General features: G+C 40.4%; 1 protein-coding gene across 3 annotated transcripts in view; it reads right to left on the bottom strand.

The window, feature by feature from the left end:
• AKAP7 (A-kinase anchoring protein 7) overlaps positions 1–8,010 on the bottom strand; it is an 80,313-nt gene extending 72,303 nt beyond the window's left edge. For 2 of the 3 annotated variants that reach the window (XR_010027099.1, XM_063151188.1), the window contains exons 1-3: positions 7,860–8,010; positions 2,777–2,926; positions 1,591–1,736 (exon numbers count right to left, since the gene is read on the bottom strand). Coding sequence is in view for 2 of the 3 variants with exons in the window: in XM_063151188.1 (XP_063007258.1) it covers positions 1,591–1,736; positions 2,777–2,926; positions 7,860–8,010 (447 nt within the window). In the remaining variant the exon portion in view is untranslated. The remainder of the gene's footprint in view (positions 1–1,590; positions 1,737–2,776; positions 2,927–7,859) is intronic. The other variant, XM_063151189.1, reaches the window with a different exon arrangement.
• Positions 8,011–21,028: the final 13,018 nt, after the last annotated feature.

The raw sequence follows: 21,028 nt of genomic DNA, 5'->3' as shown, positions 1-21,028 counted from the left end.
CAGCTGATTAAATGTTTCAGAAATATCCTTTATTACAAAATTTCCTCTGTGTAAAGCTTAAATTAATACAAATAAACAAATAAACAATACTTATGCTTAAAATACTCCACTAGAATAAAATAAGCTCTTCTAAAAATAAAGGTCTCTCATTACTAACTGAAATACTACCAGCAATTACCAGATTCACTCTGACTATCAAGAAACCAGGTGTCTAAATTTTGGTTGATATTGCCTATAAAAATTCCAATAGTGTATTTTGTACTTTCAGAACAACTCTACCTCTAAGGCAAGTATAAACAAAACTTTCTAGCAAAGTCCTGGAGTTCTCAAATGCTCTGAGATTAAATTTAAAGAGTTATTTCTTTACCTCTGTAAATGATATGACTAAATAGTGACATATAAAAAAGATATGATTAAATAATGGCATATAAAAAACCAAGCATAGTAAGATCTTCCTAACCAACCCTTGGGCATAGTAACAATTGTCAGCAGGAATTCTCAATTACCAGATTATATAACCACTACATTATTCTTGCACTTGCTAAATCATGGAAGCTGTTAAACAGATCTGGAAGATATTTTAAAAAAGGATGTCACAAAAGATATCCTACAATATTTGTAAAAGGCTATCCGGGATCTTACAAAACCAACCTTTAAAACCTCTTCTTCACATATGTTTTGAAGAATCAAAGACTGCAGTGTCACTTTCAAACCTATTTTAGTCTCATTTCGTGTTTTCTTAATCTTATTTTACTTTTTCAGAGAACTGATAATACAGATGTATTTAAGTTAAAATGAATTAATGAGTTTTAATATGAGTTAAAATTCATCTGAGATAGCTTCTGATATTAAAAAATCCCACAAACTAAATTTGCAAATGCTGTTAAACTGCTGGGTTCAACTTTTTAAACATAAGGCACCTACTTTCCTTGTTTCAGACACAAAAGATATCAAAGATGTACCAGAGACAACCTGCAGGATGTAAGAAATCATTTTCATTTACTGCCTAAATGAGACAACTCATGTAACTGCAAGGAAATACATTTTCTTAAAGAGCTCTTTGCATTTCCTGAATTTATCTGAACAACATCTCACTAAAACAACAGTTGTTTGAATTTTAAATAAGATGAACCATTTTACTGTAAAATGCTAAACTACAAACTGCCAAGTTAAAACAGTAACAGATCCAAATATGAGTTTGTATCTACAAAGAAATCTAAAAATATTGCTGGAATTTTTCTCACTAAATTAAATAGGAATGTCTCCCTTCCTTATTCTACAAGAACAACAAAATAGGCAATACTAAACACTGCAGAGGGGAAATTTCAGCCAGCTTCAGGGAAATCCATAAGACTGACAAATTGAATAAAAATGTAAGTATTTTTCCTCCAGTCTTTTTTAGAAAAGCAATTTTATTCACAAAAAAATGTTACATAACATAGCATTACTCATTGAATAGACTGCTAATGTTTCTTTAAAACTACCTGAAAAAAAATTTTTTTTGCACAATATCAAACAATGTTCTTATAAACCCATGCGGCTGTTGAAGTAATTCTGGTTATACCAAATTAGGATAATAAAGAATATCACCTTTGGATTAGTAATTGGAAGAGAAATGAAATAATTTGGCTGATACTGTTTGTTCTTTTTCTTTTTTCTCTCAGTGCCTTCTTCAATCTCCCTTCCAGTAGTCCGCTTTCTTTTCTTCTTAATACTTAGTTCAGAAGTTGCATGCACTGAAGAGAAAAAGAACAAAGTCACTTTCAGCACACAGACATTTAAACAAAGACACTCTTAGTATCACAGCAACAGGAGCTGGACTTGAGTCAACTGACTGGAGCATGTCTTCCCACTCACCTGCTCTGCCCATGCTCTGAACTGTCTCACTGGGATCCAACTCTGACCTGAATTAATCTGAAGTACCACACCTGAACTAACAGCCTACACCTCTAAGCCAGGTTTATAAGCTGCAAACACAGACAGACACATGGCTTCAAAACCAGTGAGCCTCCCTTAGCCAATGTATGCAGCAAGACAACAGGCCTGCAAATTGTCCATACTTGATCATGGACATGACTGTAGAGCAGAAGGGCCAATATTAAACTTCAAAAATCCCATGCATTCTGCATTTGGATATACAAAATGCAGCAATACATAGGATTATTAAAGCTAAAAGTTGTAGTAGACTAAGACTAATGAACCAATAGCACAGGAACCAAACCCAGCCCAGGAGAGAATATCATCCCAGCCAGATTTGCCATCTACCTCCTCCTCTCCCAGAGACACTTTCTGATATAAAGAAAGAAATGTGTGTGTCCTCAGTTATTTCTTCACACATAATTGTGTTTCAGCTCATCTCCTTGAGCCTTTACAGACCCTCTCCCACCACATGGCCTGATACACGCCCAGAAGCTGACCAGGCTGCAGACATCCACTGTCCAACTAAAAGTGTACTTCCAGCATCATGCTGGAACACACATTGAAGGACAGCTCACAAAACCCATCACCTGAGAAGCTCACATACAGTAATGTGAATTGACATACAAAATGTCTTTATTCTGTGACTCACTGCTCCACAGGATAACAAAAGGGTGAACTCTTAATACGCTCAAATACTGCAGGACTGAATAGTAATAAGAGAGGCTCAGGACTGTAACCTGTTTTCAGGGAGACTGTTCCATGTGCCTGGCCCATGTGTCCTTGCCAACAGGTAGAACCAAGAGCTGAGTGCATGATGTGTCTATGCTTTCACATTTCTTCTGTTTAATGTACTTACTAGCATGTTCATCCTCAATATCTGTGTCCACAAATGGCATTTCTGCCATTAGAGAATCTACTGAATCAGCAGCACACGGCTCTTCACTCTGTTGTGTTTTTTCCATATTCTCTTTAAAGATTTTCTTTTGCTGTATATTTTCCAGCCCATCTGTAATATATTTAAAATAACACACTGAGTCTTAGTTTTTTATATAAACAGCTAAGAGACATTATACATAAGCTACACAACAAGTAAACATTTCACTAATTATCAGCAAATAAATATTGACACATAACCCCGCAAGGATCCTGTTCTTCTTCTTTGTCAACAGATCAGTAAAAATACTGTAACATTTTATGTGAAATAGCAAAAAATAGAGTTCTGCTTTCTATATTTTAATAACCTAGGGTCTTGTTTGATTCCAAGTAAATGAAATTACTGCAAAAAATACAACTGAGCATAAAAAATAATACCTTTCAGACATCACATAAAGTTCATTTTAGATAACAGTAATGGCATATGAAATTCAGTGCAGACAAACACTGGCAAATTAATTCCACTGTAAACACACTAAAAATGAGGCATGAAAAAGCAGGAAGGGAATCCTATCATTCCACATATAAGAGAGTTCTCAGCTGACTCTATCATTCAGGAATGAGATGATCACTCTATTCCTGCATCTCCCACTCAGCATAGCATGTTTTAGACAGCAATGATCTGAGTTTCTCCTTCTAAAAACTGACTTTTAGCATTTAAGCTAAGGAAGGAAGTCAATGTGAATGAAAACACATCCTGCAATGTACAAAGATATACATGAAGCTCTGCCTCAGAATAATATCACAATCACAGAATATTTTAAGTCAGACAGGACAGAATAATGTCCACTAACAAGTTTTTGTAAAAATCTTTTTCCCAAGAGTAACTAACTAACTGAGCATGAGTAATTTTGTTATGTCTGCTTCACGCTTCTGCATCAGTAAACTCTAATATTGGCATATTAAGTCATACCTTAAAAAAAAATAAAGAAGAAGAAGCAAAATCTTCTCTAGCAGCAAAAAATGGGCATATAATCAGGCACCCAGCAATACTCTTTTGGGACAACTCCACAATGGGATTACTGTAGTGGAAGGAGCTGTGTGTTAGGATTGCAGTTTATCCCAGGACAGCTCATTACTACAGACAACACACTTTCAAAGCTCCTCTCAGGCCCAGTGTGGATGGCCCAAATCTGGCCTAAGAGGAAAATTCAGCAGCAAAAGTGTACACTATGTTCTTAAGGCATGCAAGGCTACACATGTATAAAATCGATATTACAGACCCAGTGTGGGTGATTATCACCCTGTGGAATGTTTCTTACACATATCACTTTATGCTAGGGAAGATAAATAAAAGAACAACCTGATTAAATGCTAATTCACTCCAGGCTAAAGTAGGGAAGCATAAATCACTCTGTGGTTGTAGTCTGACATCTAACTTTATCCCCCCAGGCTATTCAAAGGAAACAAAGTATTTAGATTTGTTACTTGTTCCCTACAGACACTAAAGAACTATGCATAACAAACAGATGCTAAAGCAGCAATAAAATTATTACTTAACATTTAGATTAAAGCTCACACAAAACAGATTGTTTCTGGTATCCATGAGCATACAGAAAACAACCCTGGATCCAAAGAGATCTCAAAGTGAAGGACAAGACAGAGGTCCATGAAACCGACAAACAAGTAGATCAGACTGAGGCAGAAAACCTCAAAATTCAGCAGTGCAGAATCACCAGCTGAGAGCAAAAGGGGTTTGTTAAGGTAGCATCAGCTACAGAACAAGGACTCACATAAACCTGAGGGGTGTATATTGCAGATTACAGGTTTCCTTGGCTCTGTCTGCTCAAAAAGCAATGTACTTGTGCCACTTGGCAAAATGCAGCCTGTTCACAATAGTAAAGGCACAGCTAAAGTAATTAACAATGCACCTTCAGTAAACTGAACTGTGTCTAAATTCTACAGATTGTGCCCCAAAAAAGACTCCCTCGCTTCTTTGAAAATACTAATTAAAGAAATCAGCAACAAAATTCAAGAGTTGCATTCTAGTCACTAATACAACTTGAAAACAAGATTTTTCAAACTTCTTGACATAATGTTGATAATTGGAAACCTAGAGTACAACACCAGCTTCCCACAGGAACTCCTTCACCATCAAGCTGTTCTAGGATGAGCTCTTTTTTCTTAATTGCATGCTTAATTATATTTCCCTGAATTTCATATATGAGTAGGTGTATCCATTATTCCTTTATTTGTATTTAAGTAATTGCTGATCTTCAACAGCATTTGTCTGCTCCAGCAGAAAAAAAAATCATGATCCACATACCTCATAAAGGAGAGACCACAAAAATAAGGAGCAATAAAACACATTTGGTTGTGCTCTGATTGCCAGCTGCCTTCTCTACATATTCAGATTATTGTTTCAGACAGAAAAATCTTCTATTATTTGACATAAGTATCACAGATCACAGTGAGACTTGATCTTCAAGCACTATTCCCTGTTCACCATGTTTATGTTAATGTGTTTAATAGGTTTATAACAGAATCAATTAGGTTGGAAAAGACCTCTGACATCATTGAGTCCAACTTATGACTGAACACCACATTGTCAACAATGCCATGGCACTAAGTGCCATGTCCAGTCTTTCCCTAAACAGAACCAGAGACATGAATCTAGCATCTCTCTGGACAGCCTGTTCCAATACCTAATCACTCTTTCCATGAAGAATTTCCTCCAAATCTCCAACATAAACCTTCCCATGTGCAGCTTAAGTCTGTGTCCTCTTGTCCTGTTGCTGGTTCCTGGAGAAGAGGCCAATCCCTACCTGTGGAGGCTACAGTCTCTTTCCAGGTGGCTGTAGAGAGAGGTAAGATCCCCCTGAGCCTCTTACTCCAGGCTAAACATTCCCAGCTCCCTCAGCTGCTCCTCATCAGACTTGTGCTCCAGACCTTTCACAAGCTCCATTGCCCTTCTCTGGACATGGTCCAGCAACTCAATGTCCCTCCTGAACTGAAGGGCCCTGCATTGGACACAGGAGTTGAGTGACACGGCCTCATCAGTACCAGAAACATCGGGACAATCACTGCCCTGGTCCTGCTGACCACACTATCACGGATCCAGGCCAGGATGCTAGTTGCCTTCTTGGCCACCCGGGCAAACTGCTGGCTCATGTTTCATTGACTGTCACACCAGTAGCCCCAGTCCTTTTCCACTGGGCCACTTTCCAGCCACTCTGTCCCCAGCCTGTAGTGCTGCAGGGGATCGTTGTGGCCAAAGTGCAGGACCCAGGCTTGGTCTTGCTGAACCTCATATCATTGAAATCAGCCCATTGATCCAGCCAGTCCAGAGCCTTCCCACCCTCTTGCAGATCAACACTCCAACCCAACTTGATCTTGTCTGTGAATGTGCTATTGAAAGACTTAATTCCCTCATCCAGATTATCAATAAAGATCTTGTACAGGACTGGACCAAACACTGATCCCTGGGTACACCACTAGTGACCAGCTGCCAGCTGGATGCGGCACCATTCACCACTTCTCTCTAGGGGAGAGAAGAGTGCACCTGTCCAAGCCATGGGCTGAGAGGTTTGCCAGGAGTGTGCTGAGATGGTGTTGAAGACTTTGCTGAAGTCGAGGTAGATAACATTCACAGCTTTATTCTCACCCACCAGGTGCATCACCTGGGCATAAAAGGAGATCAGGTTGGTCAGGAAGTATCTGCCTTTGCTAAACTTGTGCTGGCTGAATCTGATCCCTTGGTTGTCCTGCCTGTGCTGTATGATCACACTTAAGATGATCTTCTCTGTCACCTTGCTGGGCACTGTGGTCAGGCTGCCAGACCTGTAGTTCCCTAGATCCTCCTTCCAGCATTTCTTGTAGATGGGCATCACACTGTCCAGCCTCCAGTTGCCTGGGACCTCCCTGGTTAGCCATGACTGATGACAGATGGATAATGGACAGCAGTGTAATGAGCTCTTCTGCCAGTTCCTCACCACCCTAGGATGGATCCCATCCAGATCCATACACTTGTGGGCATCTAAGTGGTTGAAGTCCTGTTTGATTACCCTGGTACTTTTCTCATCAACCTTGTCACTATCAACCTGGACAGCCAGCAGTGAGTGGTAACCAGTGGGCAGAATTAGCTCAGGGAGTCTCTTGGTAATATCCTTTACCAGGGCCACAGGAAGTCATCAGACTTTCCTGTGGAATGGGTCCAACCAGCATACAGGGCCCTCAGTTCCCCTCAGAAGCAAGTCACCCACCACATGTATTTTTTTCTTAATACGTGTATTTGTGATCCACCTGGTTGACTCCATTAGTCTAGAAGACTCTCCAGATAAACCTTCTCCACTGTTGTCTGCCTGACTCTCAAGATCCACGGCCTCCTACCTATTCTGTAAGGGCGCCTGGGGAGGCAAGGGATGCCAAGAGCAGATTCTTCCTCTGAGCTGGGACCTTCTTCCATTCCCCCCTGTCTGCCTGATGGCAAGAAGGCTGGGGCTCCTTGACTCTTGCTGAGCTTCCACCCACTACTTTCTATTCATATTTTTAATAACAAATGAATCCTTTAGAGCCAGTTTAACTGCGAGCTGCTGTAGAAATAGACAGTCTTAATGTCAACGCATTTTGAACCTCCAGTGCTGGCACTACAGTTACCATAGCTAAGGAAATAATAATAATAATAACAATAACAATAATAATAATAATTTCTTGTGGGAAAAAAATTGTAGGGTTAATATTCAGCCAGGTCACATACACAGTTAAGGAACTAAAAAGAAAAGGAGTAGTAGTAAACTTAGGGGGAAAAAAGGCAGATGTAGTGCTCAGTCAGGTTGGATGCATACACTGTCGGCAAGCCCAGGGACTGAGCGGGGCAGGCAGGGAAGTGCCAGAGCCCTACAAACAAGAGCCCCGCTCCATCATTAACAACTTAATAATGAAGTTGAAAAGTTTTCCCCTACGCCCCAGCGCGCCCCGCACGCCCCAGCGCCCGCCCGCAGCCCCGGGGGAGGCGGGCGCGGGGCATCGCCAGCGCCTGCCTCCGCCCCCACCCCGCCGCCTCTCACCGTGCTCCGGGGCCGCGCTCCGAGCATCGACCCCGGCCCGCGCCGCTCCCTCCGCCGGCCGCAGCGCCATGGGCACGGCCCGCGGGGCAAGCAGGGCTCGGGCCGCCGCCGAGCACAGCGCGGGGAGAAGCCGCCGCAGCAGCGGCCGCATGCCCGGCCGGGGCGAGCAGCGCTGTCCACCGGGAAGCTGCGGGGCCGGAGCGTGTCTGGCGGAGCCGCCGCGCCCCTCGGGAAAGCAGCGGAGGAGCGGGGCCGTGCGGCCGTGGGACTACAGCTCCCAGCACGCTCCGCGGCGGCGATGCCCCAGCGTGCGCTCCGCGGTGACGGCGGGCGGCGGGGCCCGCAACCAGAGTGCCTCGGTTGGAGCGCAGCTTTCGCTCGGTATCTTAACGAGGAATGGCTGCCGCAGCGCTCGCCCCCGCGGAGGGCTGCAGCCAGCGGGATTTGGCGTCCCTCAAAATAAGCGGCTGTAGCTTAGGGCGGCAAAGCGATAATGAACAGTAACAGCAACAGCGGAGAATAGACAGTCTTGCTGTGAATGCGCTCTGCTTTACGCAGCCCCGGGCGCTCTGACCGCTGGTAGTAATGGCTCTGTGCAGCTCTGGCTGTACAGCCTCGTGTTGGGAATGCCTCAAGGGCGATAATTTATATAAAGACTAAAAATTTTGAGTTTACCTGAAGTTACCGAATAGGCCTTAAAATCTGGCTGGCAAAGAAAGATAAAAGGATGTAAAGGTATGCGCACAGGATTATAAGAGTGGCTGGAGCTGGTGGAGAAACAGATAAAAAGGGCTGCGTGTGGGAGAGGCCGCTTGTCTGGGGGAAGGAAGGGGAGACGGTCTTCTCCTGCTTAAATAAGGACTTGGTGCCTCTCGGTAGCCAAATGGAGCCAGATGCTGTCAGGGCGTTGGGTGGGAGAAGCCAAGCTAAATGCCACCTGGTGCTTTTGCTGATTGGCTTATCCATGTAAACCAGATCTGAGGGAGCAGGTGGAATGTGTGCTCATAAAGATTCCTACTTTCATTTGTGAATAGAGTAGGGATGGTATCCTGACTCATCAGTAGAGGGGTGATATTAGTTGTAAATTCTCATCAGGCTGAACTCTTGTGTTTTTAACTTTGGCAACCAGCCCGCTGTTGAGCCTCGAGTTGTTGGCTAGCAAGCCCTTGAATTCTTACAATACATTTTCACAAATGTGGCTAGCAAGTACTTTAATTTTGTACCATACAATTCATTACATTCTCAACTTGCAAAACAAACTACTCAAAGGTGCTGGCCCAGAAGCCACAGCACAACTCCACGAGCTCCCTACACCCACAACAAATTTCAGTATGGGAGGTAGAATATCCCTGGCTGTGTTTTGCCCAGGTAAAGCAAGGGGAGAGAGAAATAAAGACAGGAAAGGGAGAGAGAGTACAAAGAATATCACAGATCCTCAGATCCTGCATTGGTCCTGCTGTGTTGGAGGGTCTGGAGCTGGGATCATGAGAAAGAAAGTGAAAGAGAAGGAAAAGTGTGAGAGGGCCTGACCTGTTTTCTTTTATAGATAACCTGGTGCAAGCCTCTTGCATAAACCAGATCTTTTGCCCTGTTTTGTTGATGCGTGCACAGCCAGCCCTTGGGACCCTCCCACTGGAGGTGAGTGGGGACAGGGACACTGAGCACAAGTGTCAAGGTGAAGCAGGAAGTTGGGTCAGAACAGTTCCTGCCCCCCTGTACATCTTTAGATCACACCTTTTCCATTGTACCAGTCACAATGTTTGAGACAAAAAATGCTTATGTCTGGTTCTCCATAGATGGCAAAAGCAAATAAATAAAAGAGGATGGTTGGAGGAACACCATGTCTGCTGGAGGTTAGAAGCTGGTTGAAAGAAGAGTGAAAAATGAGGCCAGTTCCTGTATTTGGCTACTCCTTTTACCATTATTTTGATCCATTTTGAGCTAAGTTTGCCATTCACATAGAATTTGTTTTTGATTTGCATAGTTCTGTAGAGGCCAAAGGTTGGATGTGATGCAGAAGTCCAAGTTCTGTGGGATCCAAGAGAAGCTTTAGGATGAGGCTGCTGGCAGTTTTTATTCACATTTCATTTAAATATCAGCTATCATTAGGAGACTAAATGAGTACGTGCTCACGTCTTCCTAGCCTGTTTCAAGTACAGTACTTCATAAAACTTTGATTCTAGAGAGTTATAGATCAAACACTGGAAGAAAATATTTTTTGAATGAAGTGCTTTTTATAGCTATGAATTTAAAAAGCAATTTGGATCTGAAACTGCTGCAAATAAATTCCTTAAGTTTTTTGCAGAAATCTTCAGTGACAAAACTTCAGGAAAAAACAGTTCTGTTTGTAAAATTGACCGGGGAGTCTAGTGCAATATTTAAATTAAGATAGCATTTAATAGTGCTCTTAACAAATGAAAATGCAGTGCATTTTATGGAGCTAAAATTGTCTGTAACCAGTACCCACTAGCCTGGCATTAAAATTGTAGATGCCTGTAGGTGTATTCTTTGGTCACAGGACTTGCCTGAATATACTACCTCCAAGATGAGAGGAAGTGAGTAATCAAAAGTACCTCAGCTAGAGCTGGTAGCAGTTCCCATGAATTGTCCCTGCAAGTCACAGAAGTGGTGTTGGAGGGAAGCGTTGGATTGAGGACTAGAAAGATGAAGTAACAAGTTGTGATTTTTCTGCCTGCCCAAATACTGCACAAGTTTCACAGAGGTCACTGACTTGGTGCCTGGCAGAAACTGCTTTTCATTACTGCTTAGGTTTGGGCTAAAGCCAGCACTTTATCAATTTTCTGTGGCCTTGCCTTTATTAAAGAAAGTTTCTGATTAACCTCTCAGCAGTACAGTTGTCCCTTGAAAGGAAAAAAAAATCACATTATGACAGCTGAGTGACGCTGGCAGAAAGAGGAAGCAGGGTCAGCTCTGTGGTTGTATTTGCTTACACAACTGCACTGCCAATGCCTGTTAGCCTCTCACCTACCTTTTCTTCTCTTAATCCACCCACCAATTTCAGGCAAATTCTGTAGAGTGTTAGAGCATTCGGGGTATGATATTCCCACACCTTTCCTGGTAGTGGGTGTTTTGGGAGGAAAGAAAGATCCATTTCACTCCCAAATGAGGGAAAGAAGAAACAGTGCTGTGTGTCTGTTTTTCCAAGAGTGGCTGTCCATGAGTATTGGCCAGCTCATTACACTGTAGGTCAGGGCACATATTATCAATACATATTATGTCTTATCTTAGTCAAGCAAGAGATACGGGGGAGCTGTGAGCCAGGAGTGTTTGGGACATGACTCACTGAGGGAAGTTAGGTAGGAAAAAGGCAGGAACGGGATGTGTTGCAGGGAGCCTAGAGGAGACATTGGGATGTTGTGTAGGACATGGGAGGGAGTTGAAGGTACTGTAATGAGAGGGCATGGAAGCTGTAAGGGAAGCTTGGGTTGTTGTGATAAGAAGGGAGGACATAACTGATACAAAACAAGTTTTCATTACTGTCACTGCTTTGCAGCATCTTGTTTTCTGACAAGCAAAGAAGAATAACAAGTTGTGACCTGATAGTAAGAATAGATTTGCCAGAGAAACAAAGAAAACTTTGAGCTGCAGTACTACAGATGATGGAAAATTAGAGGTAGAGGAGTGCCTAGGATAAGGTAATTTAATGCAAAGGTCAAAAAGCAAGTAGTCTGGAGTCTCTACAATAACATATAAAAGGAAGAAGTACACGAAGATGCTATCAGATGTAGTTAATAAATAGAACTGCATTTGATTGACATCTGACATGAAAATATAAATGGATATTTTCATGATCTGTTGATCACAGGCAGTTCATTTACATTGCAGGAGGAGGGAACAGAACAGCAGAAGGCAGCTGAAAAATTAACTGCTTACCAATTGCAGCAGCTGTTCACCTGTTACCCTCTGGATAGTGACCTATTGTGAGGGACGTGGGCTAAAAATCAGCATAGACAAATAAATGCTGTTAATGTCAATGTAATATTTCAGACATTTCCAGGCTCCTCCAGGATTTTTGAGGAATGACATCTGTTGGGTGGAGAGAGGATTCACCTAACAAAGTGGGTCAATAATACTTTCGCCAACTGGCTTGCCACCCTCATAAGGATGGCTTTAAACTAGGTTGTTGAAAGATGGAGAAGCAGTCCCACAGACCTAAGCTGGAAGAGAACTGGAAGAGCTAAAAGCTGTTGTGCAGACAGAGAGGTAGTGGTAGATAATGAGAAAGCAGGTGCAGGATAGCATGATGGTAGAGATTGCCTGGCATTTAGGGGCACCCCAATAGGCTTGAAAAGTAGAACATCGGATGCTTGCTACGTAAAATTCAACAAAGACAATTGTAAAACCTCGCATCTAGCACCTGATGGATTTTGGCAAAAATGGCTGGATGCACATCTGCTGTAACTTAATGGTCCGTGACATATTTGACCAACTTGGAGTCTTCACTGGTGTTATTGTTAGGTGTAATCTCTAGCCTGAACTCCTATAGTATTTGCTCCCTGAACATAGCATTTATTAAAGCTAATTTATTGCTTTACCTGTTCACCTTGCAAATTATATCTCACTGGTTACTTTTAATATTTCCTCTTAGATATTTTAAGCAGCTGACATAGAGTATGCTTTCCCGATCTATGCTTTCCCTCATCTAATCTTCCTTTCACTTTTCAACACAGAAAATCCACCAGAAATCATGTAAATCCTCATTTTGCAGCAGAGTTACATCATCCTTTTCTAGTCAACAAAATCAGTCTTCCCTATGTTGCTCCACCGTCAGGTTGAAAGAAGATATTACTTTCTTTAGCACAAATTCCATCACTGTGGTATATGTCACTACATTTTCCAAAATGTAAGGTAATTAGAATACAAATAATATAATGGAATGTCTCTAGTAGTTCATATTTTGTAATGTGAGTAGATAGGTTTCTGTTTACTAAATATTTATATACATGCAAACAAAACTATAAAATAGTAAATAACTCTAAGTGATTTTGATTACCACAATCTTGTTTTTCTGATTCTTGACAAATATAATGTGGATTTAAGCAGAAAGTTGCCTGTCCTGGAGATTGTTAAGTATGCCAGTCTGCAGGGTGAAGACAACATTCAGTTTGATGGGAAACCTTCACACACCTACATTATGAGGGACTGTACACTGAAACAAAAGCAGATTTCACTTTCACTTTACTAAACCCACTTCACTTTTTAGCTCTAGAGGTCAAGTTAGGTTTGATCTGGAATGTCCAGTTTCCTGGAGCTGTTCTTTTTTCCTAACTGAAAAAGAGGTTTGAAAAAAGCATGTGCAGGGGAAAAGTGGATGGAAAGTGTTTAAGTAAGAGAAGACACTGGCCTGCAATTAAAGAGTTTAAGTGAATATGGTCAGCTACATGTGGAAGGCATGCAGCTGAGACACTAACTAGATCTTGCATTCCTTGAGCAAAAGACACTTTACTGGGAGTCTTAAGTAAATAAAGAATGCAGTTTTGAATCCAGAATTCATATTATTCCAGATGTGGGTGGGGGAAATACGTATTTACTTATTATACTGAAAAATCTTGATTCTGTGCTGCCAGTCTGTTCTGTTTCTTGCTCTGCTCTTGTTCTTCTGTCTGCCTCTCCCTTCAGACACAAGATTTTTTTAGCTCTGGCTTCCTACCTTCTCAAGCTTCAGGTATTGTACAAGCATGCTGCATTTGTGACCACTATGCAGGCTTTGTGTGTGGCCTTGTATCTATTTCCTTCTCTTATCCATGGATTTTCTGTCAAGTTAGGATGTCTGTGCAATAAAGGCAGTATCTGTCCTGCATGTTTGCACAGCCCATTGTCCAATTAAGAAAAAACAAATCTATGTTCTTTATTGCCAGAACATATTAGAATTCTTCCTGAAGTTCAGCTCATCATTCTCTCTTCATGCATTTCTGGTGTGTACCTGCTGTTTTTCCTAAGAGGAGCTCAGACATTAGTTCACAAGCACTACCAGAGCTTCTGGCAGTTGCTCATTTAGCCTAAGGTGTGAATGTATTTGCTTTGACTCTTCACCAGTCAATAAAGACAGAGGCTTATGTGAACTGAAATTTGTATGATAAGTAAGTAGTTGTTCTAGAGATGCTTTACTCCCTCCATGAACAACCAGGATTGTGTCTTGCTTAGACACAACTTCTAACCTGCATGTTGATTAAAGTCTGATGTTGGGTGAAATGGATCAATGTTGATCCATTTGTGATAACAAATTTTGTTATCACCTGGTTTAGAATTAGGAAAATAACTTCATGTTCTAGCCCAATTCTTGCCCTGGCAATGCCTTTTGAAGCCCAGACAATTAAATTCAACATCTGCTAACTGGAAACACTTGAGTCAAAACAGCCTTTCTTGATTGTTATACTGACCCTCATCACGATGGAAGAACCTGCTATGGCTAATGCTGCAAAGCTCGAGTGCTCAGAAAGCTTCACGCAGTGTAGGTTTTGTGATCCTGCCAAGTTAGAGCCTACCTAGGAAGAAATAATTAAGCGGTGTTGTTTTATGTTTCACATGAATTTTGAAATTGATTTACTCCTGGTGTTGCTGGGTGTAACCATGGAAAAAAATCTCACCCACCTCTCATATCAGCAGTCTCTTAAAATGTCTGTTTATGTTTAACCTAAAGTCTAGAACAAAAAACCAGTGATGCTCAAAATACCTTTCCTACGAGATATTCAGGGAAACAGTAACTTATTGTTTGAAGAAGAAAAGCGCCCCTGACCTCAACAGAAATGAGAGATCTCAATTCTAACATTGGTTTAGCTACCACTCACACTTGGAGCAATGTGATGTGGCATCCAGTTTCTGTCACTGAAATCTCTTAACAGTTATTGTTGTATGTATAGGTCTGAGGCTATTCACCACCACTTTGCTGATGGTGGAGTTTCCTGATCCTGTTCTTGAGACTCAAGGTTTTCATTTATAAAATCACAAGGATGAACCAGTTCAAAGCTCCCTTATTTACAATCACGATTTTAACTTAGATCAAAGACATTAACTCATGTCCACATTTTAGTATGACAAAGCATGGGGAAAAAAATACAATTAAAGAAAAACACATTCTGACTAATGGGGAAAGAGACACATTTTAATTCTCCAGATTAGCACACTGCTATGTATTTAATAGATTTTATCATATGGTTCTTATTCAATACTCCAGACTTTTGTTGAGCCACTTTCAATTCACATTCATACTCTGGCACTAGATGAACTGCAATAACTGAAAGAGAGGAAAACATTTGCATTTCCTGTAGTACATCTAACTTTCAGTCCAGGCTAGAACAATGTTTTAAAAACCTCTATTGAAAGAACTATGCTTGGGTCATTTTGTCAGGCATCCAGTCTGTCTCCATAAGCCAACATGTGACCATTATCATGTATCTGTGGTAGTGGACTAACAGCTGTTTAATACAGCTATTATAAAGTGAGGAGATGGAGGGGAAAAATCTCCCCAGGGCTCCAGAAGAACTGTACTTAATTTGGTCTGATTGAAACAGCTACTTGGTCTTACCACAAGAACTTGTACGCATGTAGGAAAAACAAAAAGGTGTTATTTAGTGTTATTTTTATTTACTTTCTGGATGGTTTTCATTTTCTGGACTTGCTTATATGTAAGAGAATCAGTCTGCAGCTTAAAAGTCATGAAAGCTTACACATGCTTTGAAACACTGAAAGGAAGGAGCTCAGGCACACATTAAAATGCATTCTATCAAAAACTCTATTTTTGGTGGGCATCCAGGGAATCATTGAATTTTTTTGCCACATAACTCATACTCAGTTCAGAATATTCAGTATGAGATATACTTGCATTGTGTTTTGGCCAAATGCTGTAACTCCCCATGAAACATAGCATGACAGGGTGACAGAACTGCTCTCTTTCTTTTAAATTTGCACTGATTCCTAAAAACATCATCAAGATTTTGAGCAAACATATAAGCATCAAAATTGAAAATAATAGGCAAATTGAAAATAGTGGACAAACCATACTATGGGACATGTAGGTGTCTTTCTGCTATGTCTTGGCAGAATGGTATCTACAGTCCTAAGAATGACTTTCCTCACAACACAGCTCTGTTAGACAGGTAAGGTGCATGGAGACTTTCAAAAAGGGTGAAATCATACCCAGAAAAATGTTGCTTTATGCTTTTGTGACAGTTGGGAAGGCAATAATAGGATCCTTCACTTGAAGTACATTCAGTGAAAGAACTAATGCTTTCCTGAAGTGATGCAGTATAGCAAGGATCTGTTCCCTTAACTGATGAGGAGAAAGACCTGCAGAAAAACAAGGAGGGGAAAAAGCAAACTGAATTGCTAAAGGATATGTTGAGCTGCACTTGTGTCAAGTGGGTCTACAGCAGGCTTTACCAATTACATGCTGTATTTTCAGGACTCCAGAGATTCATGGGAAGTACCACTAATGACAGTTGACTTGTCATATCCATGTAATTAGAATGATAATTAGGGGGATTTCAAAGAAGGGAGTGTGATTAGGTAGAGTTCACTGACTTCTCACGGGATCTGGCAAAATAAGGGGCCTTTGTGCCTTTGAAAATAACTGTATGTACTTGCTTTTGTAAATATTATGTCTTACCCATTCACCTCCAGCCTCAGTCAATATTCTGTTTAGATTTGCTGTGTAAGTTCTTCTAAAATTGCATGTTCTACAGTCCATTGTCTGCCTTGCAGTTGAATCTCTTTTCACTCAAGTCTCAAATGACCCAAGGCCCATAATTGTTCTTTGTGGTTGGTTGACATCTTTCAAATCAGGGTCAAACTTCTGCCATTGAAACCTTGTCTCACTTGATTTTTATGATAACGTTGACTCATGATTATCCCACATTTCCACATTGCCTTTGGAGGATTTGTTTTATTCCTTGACCCCTTTGTGTATGCCTTTAATTTCTTACCCTCTTCCAGCTAATAAAGAAGTTACCATCTTTATTAAATTCACTTTTAAGTTTTCCTCTCCTTCATATTTTTCAAATTAATATCTCAGTCTGACTTTGACCATCCGCTTGTGGATGTCTGGCTTTCAGCCTATGTGCAGCATCACTAAATGTGGTTTGTCCTCATCCTCGCTCTCCACATTCCTTCAGTCACCAGGAGGCACGGCTCCTGCCAGTCAGTGAGTTCTTATCACTTAAGCGTTATGTTTGTCTCAAACCCCTAAAAGTTCTCTCAATCTGTCATGTGTTAGGCAGAAGTTAACTTTTTACCTAAGATAGAGTCTTGTCAATATAAACTGTAATGCTTACTATTGAAAATCTTGTCCAGATCTTCACCTTATATCTCAAGTACTGGAACTGGTTTTTTTGTTTGTTTGGGGTGGGTTTTTTTTTTTTTTTTGTTTTTTTGTGGTCTTGAAAAGCGCAATTTAATTCCCCTGTACAGTAATTTAGAATGTCTTTGGAAAGGTAATTTTTTCTACAATTTCAACTTTTGCAATGTAACATATCTTAAATTCCTCTTCAGCTTGTGTATTTTAGCACACAACTTAGATGTCTTGGCTTTTATTCTTTATGATTAATGCCTGCCTTAATTATCTTGTGCTTAATACTGGGAAGGTTGATTTTTTTTCTCTGAAAGGTTTGTAACTTAAACAGGAGCGATTACTTGTGCCTGCATAGCTCAGGAGAAGCAAAGTCCAGATCTTAACAATGGGTCTTGAGTACTGGGACCTGGATGGCTGTGTTTGATGTGGCTATACATCTGGATGGGCTGTACTGGGCTTCTTGGCCAAGCAAACAGCCCAAAGAGAATACTGCACTAATTAATTTGTTCTGCTCCCAGTGTGAATTTAAGTCATTTAGAAGTAGCTCAGATATCTGTGGATAATGCTGTCTTAGTACTGTGCAGACATGGAATCTATGGCTTTTCCTGCATCCTTCTTCTGTTTGGAAAAATACTGCTGTTAGCACCAGCAAAACTACTTTGTTGTTCTCCTTTAAACTGTTGTTTACTATGATATTGCCAGAAAAAAAATCCCAAACAACAACAGCAATAATCCTTACAACTGCTGAACTAATAATGCACTGAGGCAATCTTCTAAGCCGTTTAATGCTTGTCATATGGCTCCCTGGTGTATACGCCAGCCTGTCTGTCTATCTCAGATGGAGCTTCTCTGCTTTACAGCTAAGGAAATGGCCACCACAAAAATCTGTCTAATGAAAACTGGACAAGGTAACTTCTTGTTTGTGTGATAAGTATCAAGCCTTGACAAAAGACCTGGTATCCTTTCTAAACCTTTATTTTAAAATCTCATTTTAAACTTCTAGTAGATAATTTTAGAAAAACACATAAGAATTCCAGTAAATCATATGTCGTAAGACATGTCTTCTTGTAAATACCTATTCCTCAATCTTTTAAAGTATTATTAATTGAAAAGTTTACGGTCCCCAAGGTATATTTATAAAGTTTTCTAAGTGATTCATTGCATCCAACACTGTTGAAAATGGTCCAGTTTAATTGCATGAGATGACATCTATGTTGGTAGAAATCCAGGATGTAAAGCCTTACTAAAAGCTGTTCTAGAAGGAATAGTCTAGAGAATTACAAAATGGTTTACATTTTATTTTAATCTGATTTTTTGAAACTGGCATTTTCATATTCTTTCTCTAATTTACAGAATAGAAAAGGGAATGTGTATATTGCCTCTCTACAATGAGGACAATAGAATATTTAATAAGTGCTTTGCAGACAAAAGGGGGTATATGCTTACTGTGATTATGCCCTAGAGAGATTTTACAGTTACGAGAAGACCACTAGCACACTGGAAGGAGACAGCAGCTTTTGGAATACCAAGGCAATTTCTGCCAAAAATACTGTCCTCTTAGGATCAGAAAAGAACCCTGTTGCTGTTGTGTTCCTGCTTTCACCCATAGACTGTACATGCCTAACAATGAGTTAAAGTTGAGAATAACAACATTTAAATGAGATAGCTTATTACAATGTCTTGACTACGTTGATAGTTCTGGGTGTAAACTGAAATTAAAGCGTCTAAGTAATTTGGAAAATGCATATTTCCATACCAAAAACTATCTTGTGCAAGTTTTCATAGGCCTTGTCATTGAGTGTCCACTGTGTGGGTTGCTCTGTGCTCCTTACTTGGGGGAAAGGAATCTTTGCCAGAATTAGGACTTCATGAGAAGGTTCTTTACATTACAAACCGGACATGGAAGGTTATTAGGAACTGGCTGAACCCTGCACAGAGGCTGAAAATTATTCTTTCTCCTTGTGTATTCTACCAGCACCTGATTATTTTTAGGTATATGAAACTTTTGTTTTTATTACTGCCAAACTGTGTGTCCTTGTCTGCCTTGTTAGTGCCAATTTTATGGAAAATGGGTCAGAGTCTGTGCTAATTGACACTGGCTTCTAAAAAAAAAAATTGTACCAGAAAATTTTAAATCCTCTCTTATAATATTTGCCTAAACTATGCATGTAAATGTAGGCACAATAGAATTGAAAGTTATTTGTATCCTAAATAATTTCTCAAAAGATTGAGACAGTTAAGTATGGAGCAATTTTAATTTTATCTTTTGGTCCTTTAATAATTCTTTTTCCATAGTTATGATTGGAATTTGTAATGGCAGGGGAGATTCAACTGACAGATAACGTTTCACAGATTTTACAGCTCTCCTAGAACAGAGTAGCAACTATTGGAGTTTATTCAGTGCCACAATGTTGAATTCATGGGATATTTTACTTCTGATGTCAGTAGGGCCTGGATTATTGCCCTGGTGCTGTGGCTGCCCAAGATGGAATTCTATCCACCCTGCAGTAAAAGACAAACTTGCTGTATCTTCAGTCAGAACAGAATTTCATACTTCAGGAATAACTCAAAATTATTCCACTTTGGTAGCAGATCTGCTTTAAGACTCATCTCCCAGCTTCTTTCCCCACTCCAGCACTGCACATTTGCCCCTGCACTACTGAAGCCGAAGAAATGAGAACGAGAATGTTGAAAAAATTTGGACGTTCAAAAAAAAAAATTTAACATTAAAAAAATTGATTTTGTGGGATTCTTAATGTGCATAATTTTAACAATCCACCTTATCATAGAGTCCAGAGACAGCTCTGTCCACATAACTTCTTTGTGGATGCAAAGTACAACGTACATTTGATCAGACTGGGAGCAGTAAACAGAGCTCATCAACCTGACCTGAGTTGTGTTCTTCTCATGATACATGGAGAAGAAAGAGAAGTGACAAGAACAAGAAGATGGTGTTTGTTGGATTTTCTTACTTACTACAGGCCTTGGATATCATGAGGAACATACCAAAGGTCAGATAACTGTGGTCAAAAGTACTGAGAATATCAAATATAAAACCACATATTAGAAGTGATTCGATAGCCTGGTTTACTTAGGCCCATGCAACTGCTGTCAGCTACTGCCCTTTACCATTTGAAGTCAGTGATCAATTACAGCCATATGTGCAACAGGATAGTAATCTTAAAGACAATGAATGCCTTACAAGCTTTGTAAAAAAAACCCTACAGTTAGCAAGAAGAGAAAGGAAAATAATTCTTTAGCAGAGGGAAAGGTTTCCAGCTCTGCTACTATGCTTCCTCCCGGTTAGCTGCAGTTCATCCTGTCTTTTGTCTGAGGCAGGTGCCACAGAGGAGGACCTGAGATCACTGCAGTGGGGAAGGAGATTTCAGGACCAAAAGACATAAATCTTTACCAAACCAGACTCTAATAGTTGTGCTGCTCAGTCAAACATGTTGTTTCCTCATAAACAGCTACAGCACTTTTGTAACATAAGTAGAAAGCCCACTAGCTCAGGATTCTCCGGCAAGGCAAAGCTGATTTTCATTGTGAGATAAAAATAAAACTGTTTAAAAAGAAGTAAAGAAATAACTTCCTAAACAGCTTGAAGGGAACAGGAGAAAAGACCTCCCTTTTTTCTTCTTTCCTCTTTGCCGGATACAAGGCTTACAATCCCCTGGAGCACAACACCTACAAATGAGTGGAATTTGATAACTCATTTTTAATTACCGCCTTTATCTGCACTTCTGTACAACAAACAAATTAAAAAGCCTAAAGCTGAGCTTGCACAGGGAAAACCTAGGTGTTCATAGGACTGAATTCACACACTTCTCTCTGCACTGTTTCTCTTTTCTTCATTCTGACT

Source organism: Melospiza melodia, chromosome 3 (assembly GCF_035770615.1).
Source record: "Melospiza melodia melodia isolate bMelMel2 chromosome 3, bMelMel2.pri, whole genome shotgun sequence".
In the NCBI taxonomy this organism is placed as follows: Eukaryota; Metazoa; Chordata; class Aves; order Passeriformes; family Passerellidae; genus Melospiza; species Melospiza melodia.
This window is presented reverse-complemented; position numbering and strand designations above follow the sequence as displayed.